At 33.0% G+C, this 13,768-nt stretch overlaps 1 protein-coding gene across 1 annotated transcript in view; it reads left to right on the top strand.

Annotated features, from left to right (window-relative positions):
* The window catches only part of fkbp8 (FKBP prolyl isomerase 8), a 28,811-nt gene that overhangs the window by 2,585 nt on the left and 12,458 nt on the right, over positions 1 to 13,768 (top strand). Inside the window, exons 2-7 of the mRNA XM_073844100.1 lie at positions 4,147 to 4,405; positions 4,553 to 4,722; positions 5,222 to 5,310; positions 7,272 to 7,492; positions 11,342 to 11,514; positions 11,731 to 11,808. Coding sequence (XP_073700201.1) covers positions 4,147 to 4,405; positions 4,553 to 4,722; positions 5,222 to 5,310; positions 7,272 to 7,492; positions 11,342 to 11,514; positions 11,731 to 11,808 — 990 coding nt within the window. The remainder of the gene's footprint in view (positions 1 to 4,146; positions 4,406 to 4,552; positions 4,723 to 5,221; positions 5,311 to 7,271; positions 7,493 to 11,341; positions 11,515 to 11,730; positions 11,809 to 13,768) is intronic.

Below are 13,768 nucleotides of genomic sequence, written 5' to 3'. Positions count from 1 at the left end.
CTGCCGTTGGCGAATACTGTGTGTGGATTCTTCTAGATTTTCACTTAATGTGTAAAGTCACATGTTGACCTTCTCACTTTCTCACTGAGAAATTTGTGTTTAAAAAATGTTGAGCTCATCCTAGAAATCCATGTAAAGTAGTGCATAAATGTGTGTACCTTAAACAAGAGGTGGGAGGAAACTTGGTTAACTGAATTGTGTGTGTGAAACACAAGCAGGTGTTTAGCAGAATGCATTTATGTGTTTAATGGTCACCATTCATTTTATTATGTGAAAAAGAGCAGCTCAAACATTCTGCGAAGCACCTTTTTTGTGTTCTACGACGATTTGAATGACTTTAAAGAAATAGTATACAGAAAAACTATGCTTATCCTTAGGCCATCCAAGATGTAGATGAGTTTGTTTCTTCATCGGAACAGATTTGGAGAGATTCAGCATTACATCACTTGCTCACCAATGGATGCTTTGCAGTGAATGGGTGCCGTCGGAATTAGAGTCCAAACAGTTGATAAAAACATCACAGTAATCCACAACACAAATCTAGTCCATCAATTAACATGTTTTGAGAGAAAAAGCTGTGATGTTTTATTAGCTGTTTGGACTCATTGTGGCGGCACACATTCACTGCAGAGGATTCATTGGTGAGCAAGTGATGCAATCCTAATTTTCTCCAAATCTGTCCTAATGTAACAAAACTACAATGGCTTTTTAGTGCCACATAAAAACAAAAATGTAATATTCTCATAATATTTTGAGAATAAAGTCGTAATATTTTAAGAATAAAGTCGAAATATTACGAGAATAAACTCTAAATATTGCAGGGGAAAAAAATCTAAATGTTTCAAGAATAAAGTCGGAACTTTTTGAGAATTTAAGTCGTAGAATTTAGGTTATAATATTTTGCTGCATTATTTACAGTGCACCAGCCACCCAGTAATCGCAATCATTTTGTGCAGTATAGCCTAATTTATATATTACTGTATAGCCACATTAAAGAGTGTGAAAAACACATTATTGTAATAGACATATTGTTTGTATTTCACTATAAAAATGACAGATTTTGAAAGGTGAGGGTTTGGAATACCTCCCAGTGCTCCCAGTCCGGGCCATTTGCATGTGCAATAAAATAGAATATACTCTCAAAATATTTTAACTTTAATCTCGTAATTGCTATGAATTCATTCTCGTAATTTTGACTTTATTCTAATAATATTTCGACTTTATTCTCAAAACCTTTAGACTTTATTTTTGTAATTTCAACTTTATTTTCGAAATATTATGACTTAGTTTTCATTTTATTCTCGTAATTTCGACTTCGTTCTCGAAATATTTTGACTTCATTCTCATATTTCAACTTTATTCTCTTAATTTCACATTTTTGTCTTGAAATATTTCAGCTTTATTCACAAAATATTTCGACTTTATTCTCATAATTTCAACTTCATTCTCGGGTCATTCCAGCTGGAATCATCAAATTTTGGAAAAGTTCCCCACCTGACCTCCTCAGACTTGTCTGAAAAAAATCCATGTGATGGGTAATATGCCCAATAGATCATATACAAAATTTAAGATATCTTCTGTGCGTACTTTTTTCACAAAAAAATCTGTAAAAAAGTTTGTTTTTTACCCCCTTTTGGCATCACGGTCTGAATGACCATGTTCAGACTGAAATATCTCCAGAACTAGTTGTGCCAGGTCCATGAAATTTTCTGGGCTAAGAATCCTAGTCTAGAACTGCATGAATTACAACTCACAGCATTGTTACTGAATTTACACCTGAATGCTGGCCCTCTACTTTTTTTGAAACTATTACTTTAAGGGTTTTCAGATGTCCATAGAAACCTCAATTTTCAATGTATAAGCATCAAACTTGGTAAATGGTCTGATATGTACCGTGTCTTTCACATCCTTTGACATCAGACAATAGAGTCTGATGGATGTTGAGGTACTAAGGTCCAAAAATGGAAAAAAACTCATTTACACCAATGTTCAGAGCAATATTTCCCATGAATGACACCAGGTGTGAACATAAAACTTGTTTTTTTGAAAAAGCATATTGTTATTGATAAAATATAAAAAAATTAGGATGGGGTATTGTCAAAATCGAAATTTCCTGGCTTTTTTCATGATAACTGAGGTCTAGGGGCTATGTAACTACCATATGAGTTTCAAAACAGTCAATCCACAGTAAACTGCACACAGCCTGCTTAAAGTAGCTGTTCATTTTCACAAGCCGCTGTGACTTCCGTAACGATGTGATGTCGGATCTACTCAGTCACCGCCTTCAGTCACCACCCCGAGCACCAATCACGTCCCACCCTCCTTTTGTCAAACCCAGACAATATCGTGTCCATAACATTGCTAAGCAACAACAACACGGAAACTAATCGAGAAAACCCTGTTCAGTCGATAGATGTCGAAACTACATCATTGCACAGGCTTCAGAACAACGTGAATATAAGAGACTAGTGGCACGTCAACTTCAGCCTCTTTCACACAGCAATTCCGGTAAATACACGGATAATGTGTCGCATGATTTGTTCCGGAGTTGTTTGATTTGGTTCATTCACAGTTGTTTTCCGGAATCTGTGTGTGCTTTACACACAACCCATAAAGACATGTGACGTTTGGATGTGAGATGTAATGCGACGCGTACATTTCACTAAACTGAAACTAACCTGAACAAACTGTGCTTCAGCGCTTATAGTGCGGAGCTGGCTTTGCCCGATCGCCGCTTCATTCCACTTTGCACGTATTTTTTTGTCGTGAAGAGTCGCATGATAACGTGCATCATCACTACAACACTGCCTTTATGGTTCTGGCTTTTGTTCACACAGCGCTCGTTCCCGTAATTTTCCAGAATCAGCGCGCATTGTGAAAGGGGCTTTACTAAAGCATTCGGTGTTTGAAAAAGAAAAAACATTAATGATCATTCTGAAATATCCTGTTGAGTATCAGCAGGCTAGGCTCTCTCTATGGCTCTGGGCTCGGCTAAAGCATACATGACGTAGTTAACTGTGACTGGCCTGGCTGTGCGTCACTCAGAAAACAACAGGCCAATCAGAAGAGAGGCTCATGAATATTAATTAGATGGGCCAAAATCGACCTGTTTTTGACAGAGCTCCTAAAAAAGGAGCTGTAAAAATATATTGATATGGATTTTGGCACATATACTGCAAATATCTATTCTTAAGGACATCAACAACTAAAATAAACCTCCAGAAATGTGTACAATATGGGACCTTTAATATCTCAACATCCATCAGACTCTATTATCTGATGTCAAAGGATGTGAAAGACATGGTACATATCAGACCATTTACCAAGTTTGAGGCTTATACATTGAAAATTGAGGTTTCTATGGACATCTGAAAACCCTTAAAGTAATAGTTTCAAAGAAAAGTAGAGGGCCAGCATTCAGGTGTAAATTCAGTAACAATGCTGTGAGTTGTAATTCATGCAGTTCTAGACTAAGACTCTTAGCCCAGAAAATTTCATGGACCTGGCACAACTAGTTCTGGAGATATTTCAGTCTGAACATGGTCATTCAGACGGTGACGGCAAAACGGGGTAAAAAACAAACTTTTTTACAGATTTTTTGTGAAAAAAAGTATGCACAGTAGAGATCTGAAATTTTGTATATGATCTATTGGGCATCTCGTAATATTTCCCTGTTATTTTCATAATTTCAACTTTATTTTCGAAATATTTTTTCGACTTAATTCTCGAAATAGTTTGACTTTATTTTCATAATTTGAATATTATTCTCTTAATTTCGACGTTATTCTTGAAATATTTCAACTTTATTCTCAAAACATTTTGACTTTATTCTCATAATATTTAGACTATTATATAAACATTTTGAATTTATACTCATAATTTCAACTTTATTTTTAAAATATTTTGTATTTTTATAATATTTTGACTATTTGAGTAATTTCGACTTTATTCTTGTTTCCACTTTATTCTCAAAATATTACGACTTTAATCACATAATCTTAGATTTGATTTGATTTTTAATGTGGCACTAAAATGCCGCCATAAAAAAACAAATTTATCTATATTTTGAATTTGTCTTTTTTTGGGTAAACAAATTTTCATTTTTGCTGAAACTTGTAGTTTTTGCTCTCATTGAATTGTGTCCAGATGGCCGACGGTGAGGTTGTGAACGGCTCTGCGGATAACCAGGATGTGGCGCCGTCGAGCAAGAAATCTGGACGTGCTTCGCTGCTCGATAGCGGGGAAGACTTTACAATGCTGGATGATGTGGAAGACGACGTGGATGACGACCTCCCGCCTTTAGAGGACGCAGGTGGAGGAAAGAAGAAAGACAGTCCTGCTAAAGCCGCTACAAAAGCAGATCAAACGCCTTCTATAGAACAGGAAGAGTGGCTGGATGTTTTAGGTACCTTTTTTACACCTTTTGTAGTCATTGTGGTGGCAATAATTCATTAAATGATAGAGATGAACACTAGAGTGGGCAAAAATCTGGATGTAAAGAATGATGGTGATTTTGAGCTCGTTTTATGATATTTGCTGTTCGAACACACAGGAAATGGGCAGCTGAGAAAGAAAGTTGTGGAAGCCGGAGCCGGTCCAGACAGCAGACCCCAGAGAGGCCAAAATGTCACAATCCATCTTAAAACCACTCTTACTGATGGAACTGTGGTAGAAGAGCAGCCAAACTTATCTTTTACACTTGGTGATGGGGATGTCCTTCAGGTATTATATTATATTATATGTGACCCTGGGCCACAAAACCAGACATAAGGGTCATTTTTGTGAAATTGAGATTGTTAGGATAGGACAATATTTGGCTGAGATACAACTATTTGAAAATCTGGAATCTGAAGGTGCAAAAAAAAACTAAATATTGAGAAAATCGCCTTTAAAGTTCTTAACAATGCATATTACTAATCAAAAATTCAGTTTTTATATATTTACGGTAGGAAATTTACAACATATCTTAATGGAACAATATCTTTATTTAATATCCTAATGATTTTTGCCATAAAAAAAAACAATCATTTTGAACCATACAATGTATTTTTGGCTATTGCTACGGATATACCTATGCTACTTATGACTGCTTTTGTGGTTTTAAACATTAGTTTTATTTATACTTTTAATTTTTTTTTTTTTTTCAGGACCCTCAATTGTTTTCTAAAAATAAATTATTAAGAATTATTAAAACATGTCTTATTGTTCCTATTCTAATTAGGCACTGGATCTTACTGTACAGCTGATGGAAATGGGCGAAAAGGCGTTAATAGAAGCAGATGCTAAATATGCATATGGTGCTCTTGGCAGGTTAGTAATAATAAATTTATTATAATTTTTATATCTAATTAAAATTTTTATATTATTTTATTGAAAATGTGTTTCTTTATTTTGTATCTGTTTTTTAAAATCTTATTTGGTCTTCTTTTTATTTAATATCTTACTGTATTTTATATCTTGTCTTATATTTTATTGGATCTTTATTTAATTTTTATATCTTATCTAATTTTTTTATAACTTGTTTTGTCTTTATTTTATTCTTTAATTTTTTTTAAGATCTTATTTAATCTTTATTTATTTATATATTTATTTATAATCTTTACAGAACTGCTTGTATAACAGGTCCCTTCATTGTGTTCCCAATTATTACCAGCAGATGGAGCGGCAGACCCCCAAATCAGAACAGAGTGTTCAAAAACTATTTCAAATAAATAATTTCTGAAAAAAAAAACGGTTTTCAACATTGAAAAAGATAGGAATTGTTTATTCTGTATGAAATCAGCATATTAGAATGATTTCTGAAGGATCACATGACTGAAGACTGGAGTAATGATGCTGTAAATTTAGCTTTGCATCACAGAAATAAATTACATTTCAAAATATATGAACATAAAAAACTTATTTTTTTTCTAAAATATAGTAGCACTTCACAATATAACTTTTTTCAAGTATTTATGATTGAATATTTGGTCTTATTTTTATACAGAAGTGTACATGGGGGAAAGTGGGGTGATTTGTGCCAGGGGGGAAGAAATTGGTCATGTGACCACATACTTTTGAAGAGCCATCCAATTTACCTATCCCTCAAAGAAGAGAGACACGTGGCATGAGGGCAAAGCACATTTTAGCTCAAAAAACTGTTTTTTGCCTTTCAAAGTAAAATTTATGTGATCAAGGTTTTTTGATTGTTGCGTCTGAACAATTATAGACACGTTTGAAAATATTTCGCACATGTTTTAGTGCTTTAGTAGGCTACACAGTGAGTCTATACAGTTAGGATAATGTTAGTTTTTCAAAATTGTCGGTCTGGGGTGATTTGTGCCAAAGGGGCAGGGTTAAGTTGTGCAAGTGGGATGTTAAGTAATAGTCCGGATGTAGACCAAGGCTGACCAACCCTGTTCCTGGAGATCTACCTACCTACAGACTTTAGTTCAGTCCTGCTCCCACACAGCTGTCTGTGATTATCACATGCTACCTAAGAGATTAATTAGCTGGTTCAGGGGTGTTTGATTAGGGTTGGAGCTGAACTTTGTAGGATGGTAGATCTCCAGGAACAGGGTTGGTCATCCCTGATCTAGACCTACATACCCACAGAGATAATCTGTATAAGGAGATGAGCGTGCCTCATCAGTGTTTGATTTACCTGCCGTTTGTCAGTTTTTTAAGTGGCCTAAGTCACAATGGGATGTTCAGAAATGTTCATAAGAAAGTAACTTCTTTCCTGTATGTTACATAATTGACAGACAGCGTTTTGTTGACAGACAGCGTTGTAATTATTCACAAATATCATATATTGTGTATTTGAGTTTTTTTGTGTTTTCCGAAAAAGTAGAAAATAAGACATGCCAATAGTTTAATAGGGTAACGATATCTAAATATTTTTATATTATAATATCTCAATTTTGTATTGAATTTGTCTTGATTTTATATAGCATTACAGTTCATGACATTAAAATGTTCTTTTTAACTTAAATAATCACTGGCACAATTTACCCCAAAGGCACAAAGGCAAGTTGTGCCACGAGACCACTTTTTTTCTGAAAGCTATAATTCTGAATCGGTTTATTTCAGATCCAAAGTTATTGTTCCCGGGGATGCACCACATCCTGAAATATATGCACATGCTTAAGTTGGAGGGATGACTGTCATGGCTTCACTATAAAGTCACTTTGAGTAAAAACTGGCACAACTCACCCCACTTTCCCCTATGTGACACATCCTCATTTCACATCCTCTGTGTGACTCTTAACCCTGTCCATCTCCTCCATCAGCTCTACTCCTGCTGTTCCTCCTGATGCTGATCTCATCCTGGAGGTTCAGCTGTTGTCGGCTGATGAAGCTTCAGACCTGGAGCTTATGCCTCCTTCTGAGAGAATCAGTTTGGCCAACAGTAAGCGAGAGCGAGGAAACGTCCACTACCAGCGCGCCGACTACGCCTTTGCCATCAACTCCTACGGAATCGCGCTACAGATAACCGAAGCAACTTTCAGAGGTGATGCTGCTTCATTCATGACTCATTCAGTTTATTTCCTAATACATCAAGTTTAGGTACACCTTGCAGAATCAGCAAAATGTAATTTTGAGGGATCATAGAGAATACATGTAATTTTTTTAGTACTGACCTGAATAAGATATTTCACATAAAATGTTAACCTACAGTCCACAAGAGAAAATAATAATTGAATTTATAAAAATGACCCTGTTCAAAAGTTTACTCAAAAGTTGATTCTTAATACTGTGTTGTTGCCTGAATGATCCATAGCTGTGTTTTTTTGTTGTTTAGTGATAGTTGTTCATAAGTCCCTTGTTTGCCTGAACAGTTAAAATCCATCAGGTCCTACAAATTCCTTGGTTTTCCAGCATTTTTGTGTATTTGAACTCTTTCCAACAATGACTGTATGATTTTTAAATCCATCTTTTTTCAAATGCCAAATCAGTTAAACCATTGCATTGCAAAATGATTCAAAGTGCTCCAATTGGATTGTGTATTTAAAATCATTTGATTCAGATCAGAACTTTCAAGTGGATATGTGAATACTTGATTCAGATCGAGACTTCGGTGCAGGTCCGCAAATCATTAGATTTAGATTGTGACTTCAGATTGCGTGTCAAGAATCATTTGATTTAGATCTGGACTTTGGAGAAGGTTTGCGAATCAGTTAATTAAGTTTGGAACTTTGCATATATGTAAATGATTTAATTCAGAATGGGAGCTTCAGATCGCATATTGTGAGTCATTTGATTTAGCTCGGGACTTTGGAGTGGGTTCGCTAATCATTTTATATAGATTGGAACTTTGCATAAATGTGAATCATTTGATTCAGATTGGAACTTCTGAGTGGGTATGTGAATATTTGATTCAGATCGAGATTTCGGAGCAGGTTCATTTGATTCAGTTAGGGACTTCAGATATCATGAATCTTTTTTATTTAGATCGGGACTTCGGAGCGGGTATGCGAATCATTTGATTTAGATCGGAACTTTGTTCATATGTGACCCTGGACCACAAAACCAGTCTTATGCCCCGTTTACACGAAGGGAAAACGCAGATATTTCCCTGCGGTACGAAAACCCCGTTTTTATCACAGAAAACGATTATTTCTAAAAACTCCGGCCAAAGTGGATAAATTAGAAAACGCTGTTTTCAAAAGCCTCCGTTTTCACTGTCCACACTACAACGTGAAAACGGAGGCTTTTGAAAACGATGACGCATTTTTATAGTCATGTGACTCATATTGTACCAATAGATATCTATGTTTACACCAGTAATTGTGCCTGTGCTATTCACTGTCACACTGCTGCTAAAGAGATTTACCTTGTACACTCTTCAAATTACAGTCCTAAAATGATGACGGAAAATGTACTCACAGTTGCTGTCCTGCAAAACATGACGACAACTGCTTTTCAGATAAAATATGAATGAGCGCGATATAGACGCGTCAGTGGATGATGAGATATTTCCGTAAATTATCCCGCCAGAAGAATTGCGTGAAAACTTATTACGTCTGTATAATTTTGGAGGCTTTACGCATGCGCAGTAAGGCGAATTTGATGTTTTCCTACGTTTCAGTGTGGATGAGAAACTTTTGGAAAACGCTTGGAAACGCTAGTGTGGACGGAGAGCGTTTTAAAATGAAAACTCCGTTTTCAAATGTATCCGGATTAATGTAAACGTAGCCTTAAGCAGCACGGGTATATTTGTAGCGATAGCCAAAAATACATTGTATGGGTCAAAATTAGCGATTTTTCTTTTATGCCAAAAATCATCAGGATTTTAAGTAAAGATCATGTTCCATGAAGATATTTTGTAAATTTTCTACTATAAATATATAAAAACTTTATTTTTGATTAGTAATATGCATTGCTAAGAACTTCATTTGGACAATTTAAAGGCGATTTTCTTAATATTTCGTTTTTTTTCCACCCTCAGATTCCAGGTTTTCAAATAGTTGTATCTCAGACAAACATTGTCCTATTTTAACAAACAACATATCAATGGGAAGCTAATTTACTCAGCTTTCAGATGACGTAAGAATCTCAATTTCGACAAATTTACACTTATGACTGATTTTGTGGTCCAGGGTCACATAGGTGAATCATTTGATTCAGATCAGGTCTTTGGAGTGGGTTTGTGAATCATTTGATTCAGATAGCGGCTTCGGTGCAGGTTCACAAATCATTTGAATCAGTACGGGACAGACTGCGTATCACAGATTATTTGATTTAGATCAGGACTTCGGATCAGTTTGCGGATGATTTGATTTGGCATTTAGGTGAATCATTTAATTCAGATGAGGACTTTGGTGTGGGTTTGCGAATCATTTGGTTCAGATCGGAACTTCAGACTTGGTTTGCAAATCATTTGATTCAGGTTGAGACTTCGGTGGAGGTCTGCGAATCATTTGATTCAGTTCAGGACCTCAGATCGTGTATATTTAATCATTTGATATAGATTGGAATTTTGCATAAATGCGATTGGACCTTTGAGTGGGTATGTGAATATTTGATTCAGAACGAGATTTCGATGCAGGTTCACAAATCATTTGATTTAGTTAGGGACTTCAAATCGTGTATCATGAATCTTTTGATTTAGATCGGGACTTCGGAGCGGGTTTGCGAATCATTTGATTTAGGTTGGAGTTTTTTATATGTGAATCATTTGATTCAGATCGCGACTTTAGATTGCAAGACGTAAATCATTCGATTTTGACCGGGACTTTGGAGCAGATTTGTGAATCGTTTGATTTAGATTGGAACTTTGTATACATGTGAATCATTTGATTAAGATCGAGACTTCGGTGCAGGTTCGCGAATCATTTAATTCAGTTCGGGACCTCAGACTGTGAATCATTTGGTTCAGATCGGAACTTCAGAGTGGGTTTGCGAATCATTTGATTCAGTTCAGTTCACCTCAGATCTCGTATCGCAATTCTTTTGATTTAGATCTGGACTTCGGAGTGGGTTTGTGAATCATTTGATTTAGATTAGAACTTTGCATATATGTGAATCATTTAATTTCGATCGGGACTTTGGAATAGGTTTGTAAATCGTTTGATTTAGATTGAAACTTTGCATATATGTAAATCATTTGATTCAGTTCAGGACCTCAGGTTGTGTATCGCAAATTATTTGATTTGGATTGGGACTTCGGAGTGGGTTTGCAAATCATTTGGTTCAGATCGAGACTTCAGTGCAGGTTCACAAATCATTTTTTTCAGTTAGAGACCTCAAATCAGATCATTTGATTTAGATCTTTTGAACGTAATGAAGAAGTGCACATTTTTCTTATTTTGCCTAAATATGATTTTTTTTTTTCATTTAGTCATGCCTTTTACAAGCTACAGAAGATACTTACATGTTCCCCAGAATATAAAAAAGTCAAATTTTCACTGATCTTCAAATTCAAAAAGTTTTCACCCCCATATTAATGCATGGTTTTTCCTACTGGAGCATCAGTGAGCGTTTGAACCGTCGGTAATAGTTGCATATGAGTCCCTCAGTTGTCCGCAGTGTGAAAAGATGGCTCTTAAAATCATACAGTTGTTGTTGAGAAGGGTTTAAATACACAAAAATGGCAGTTTCAGGACAAACAAGGGACTCATGAACAACTATCACTAAACAAACCAACACAACTGTGGATCATTGAGGTAACAACTTAGTATTAAGAATCAAGTGTATGCAAACTTTTGAATGGGGTAATTTTTATTAATTCAACAATTCAGGGATGTATGATCCCTCTTATTTTGGTCAAATAATTAACATTTTGTAGATACACTGCAAGGTTTATGTAAAGTTTTGCCCTAAACTGTATGTCTGTAATCACATTATTCTTTTATCGTAGTGGACATCAGTCAACAAGAAGAGGAGGAACTTTTGGACATGAAGGTGAAATGTCTGAATAACATGGCCGCTGCTCAACTCAAGCTAGACCACTATGAAGCTGCACTGCGCTCTTGCGTCTCTGTCCTGGCGCACCAGCCGGACAATGTCAAAGCCCTGTTCCGCAAAGGCAAGGTTGGTTCCCTGGGTTCAGATGCGTATCGTTTTCACTTGCTCTCATTAAATAGTAATGCACTGCTGGTTTGGGACGCAGCGAAATCGGTTGTCCGGTCATTCGGTTCTTTCGTTTAGGTTTCCGGCCACAGCTGAGAAAAAAAAACTCCAAAAGAACAGCTTGAGATGTGTTGAGATGAGAAAGTGCTGATGCGTGACGTGTTTTTGTGTCCGCAGGTACTGGCTCTGCAGGGCGAGTACGCTGAAGCCATTAAAACACTGAAAAGAGCATTGAAGTTGGAGCCAAGTAATAAGGTAACACAAGTGACAGTTTAACAGAATCACTTTCAGTAACTCTATCACAGATGAGCACACAGATGAACATGTTTTATTTTGTATTAAAAAATATGTAAAATGTATATTTGTTATATCTTTAATTTTTAGCTTTGTTTGTTTGATTATATGATTTTATCTTTATTTTATCTTATTACTACATACATGAAAAAATGTTTTATTAGCAATTTGTAACTGCTGAGAATTTCATTTGATATCTTCTTTATTTTTCATATTTTTTTTATTTATTTTTTTATCTTTTTAAATTTATTTTAATTTTTATTGCAAAGTGGTATTTGTTAAGAACTCTTCTTTTATATTTTATTGTATTCTATATCTTTATTTTATATTATTTTATATCTAAGTTTATTTTTTTATATCTTTATCTATTTTATTTTTGTATTATTTTATTTGTCTTTTATTGAAATGTCTTTTTAATCTTTCGTTTTATCATATCTTCATTTCATATTTGTATTTTATTTAAATTTTTTATTTCATATTTGTATTATATATATTTTTTTTTAGTTTCTATTTAGTGTGTCTATCTGTTTTATTTTGTATTATTTTATTACTTTTATTGAAAATAGGTGTCTATTTTATATCTTTTAATACATTTTCTTAATTTATATCTTTATTTTTATGTTTTATTTGGTTATTTTTATTTTATATCTTGTATTTTATCTTATATTTTATTTAATTTTTATATCTTATTTCACATCTAAGTTTTTTCATTAAATTTTTCTTTTATTGAAAAACTTATTTTATCTTTATTTATTTTTTTTACTTTATTTGACTTTTATTTATTTAAAAAGTGGTAATATTTTTATTTCATAACTTTTTTGTTTTATTTTAATTTATTTTACATCTTTAGTTTTATATCTTGTTTTACCTTTATATTTATATATAATACTATTTTATTGTTTTTTATTAATAATTTGTATCTTTATTTTATATCTTTATTTATGTATCTTATTTGGTCTTATTGTGTTTTATATCTTATATTTATTTGATCCTTTTTACATTTTTATATCTTATTTTATATCTAATTTAAATTATTATCTCATTTCATCTTTATTTTATTTGTCTTTTATTGAAAATTGGTATCTTTGTTATATCTTAGTTTATTTTTAAATGTTATATTTATTTCTTATATAAATATAACATTCTTTTCGTTATATCTTTATTTATTTTTTTAATCTTATTTTATCTCATTACATTTTCATATTATATTTCATCTTTATTTTATTGTCTTTTATTTTTATATCGTATTTTACCTTTATTTTATATTTGTATATCATATATTTTTATCTTCATTTAATTTTATTTTATAACTAATTAAAATTTTTTGTATCTTATTTCATCTTTATTTTATTGTATTCCTCTTTTGTTGAAAATTGGTATTTTATTTTATATCTTAATTTATTGTTATATCTTATTTTATCTTTATTTTATATCTTTATATCATATATTTTTATCTTCATTTAATTTAATTTTATATCTAATTTAAGGTTTATATATCTTATTTCATCTTTCATTTTTTTTATTTGTCTCACTAAAATTGTTGTCTTTATTTTATGACTGTTTTTGTAACATCTTATTTTATCTTTAGTTCATATCTTATATTTTATTTCATCCTTTTTTCTTTTATACCTAATTTAAGTTGTTCATGTCTTATTTCATCTTTATTTTGTTATATTTTATTTGTCTTTTATTTAAAATTGGTCTTTTCATTTTTATATCTTATTTTATCATTTCTTTTTTATATCCTATCTTAAATTCTCATCTATTTAATTTTTTTTTTAATTTATTTATATATTTTTTATTTCATTTTTTTTATAACTTATGTCATCTTTTTTTAATTTGTCTTTTATTAAAAAATTGGTATCTGTATTTTATAACTTGGTTTATTTTTATATCGTATTTTATCTTTATATTATGATTT

Source organism: Garra rufa, chromosome 7 (assembly GCF_049309525.1).
Source record: "Garra rufa chromosome 7, GarRuf1.0, whole genome shotgun sequence".
In the NCBI taxonomy this organism is placed as follows: Eukaryota; Metazoa; Chordata; class Actinopteri; order Cypriniformes; family Cyprinidae; genus Garra; species Garra rufa.
The sequence above is the reverse complement of the archived record's forward strand: the minus strand, read 5'-3'. Positions and strand labels throughout refer to the sequence as shown.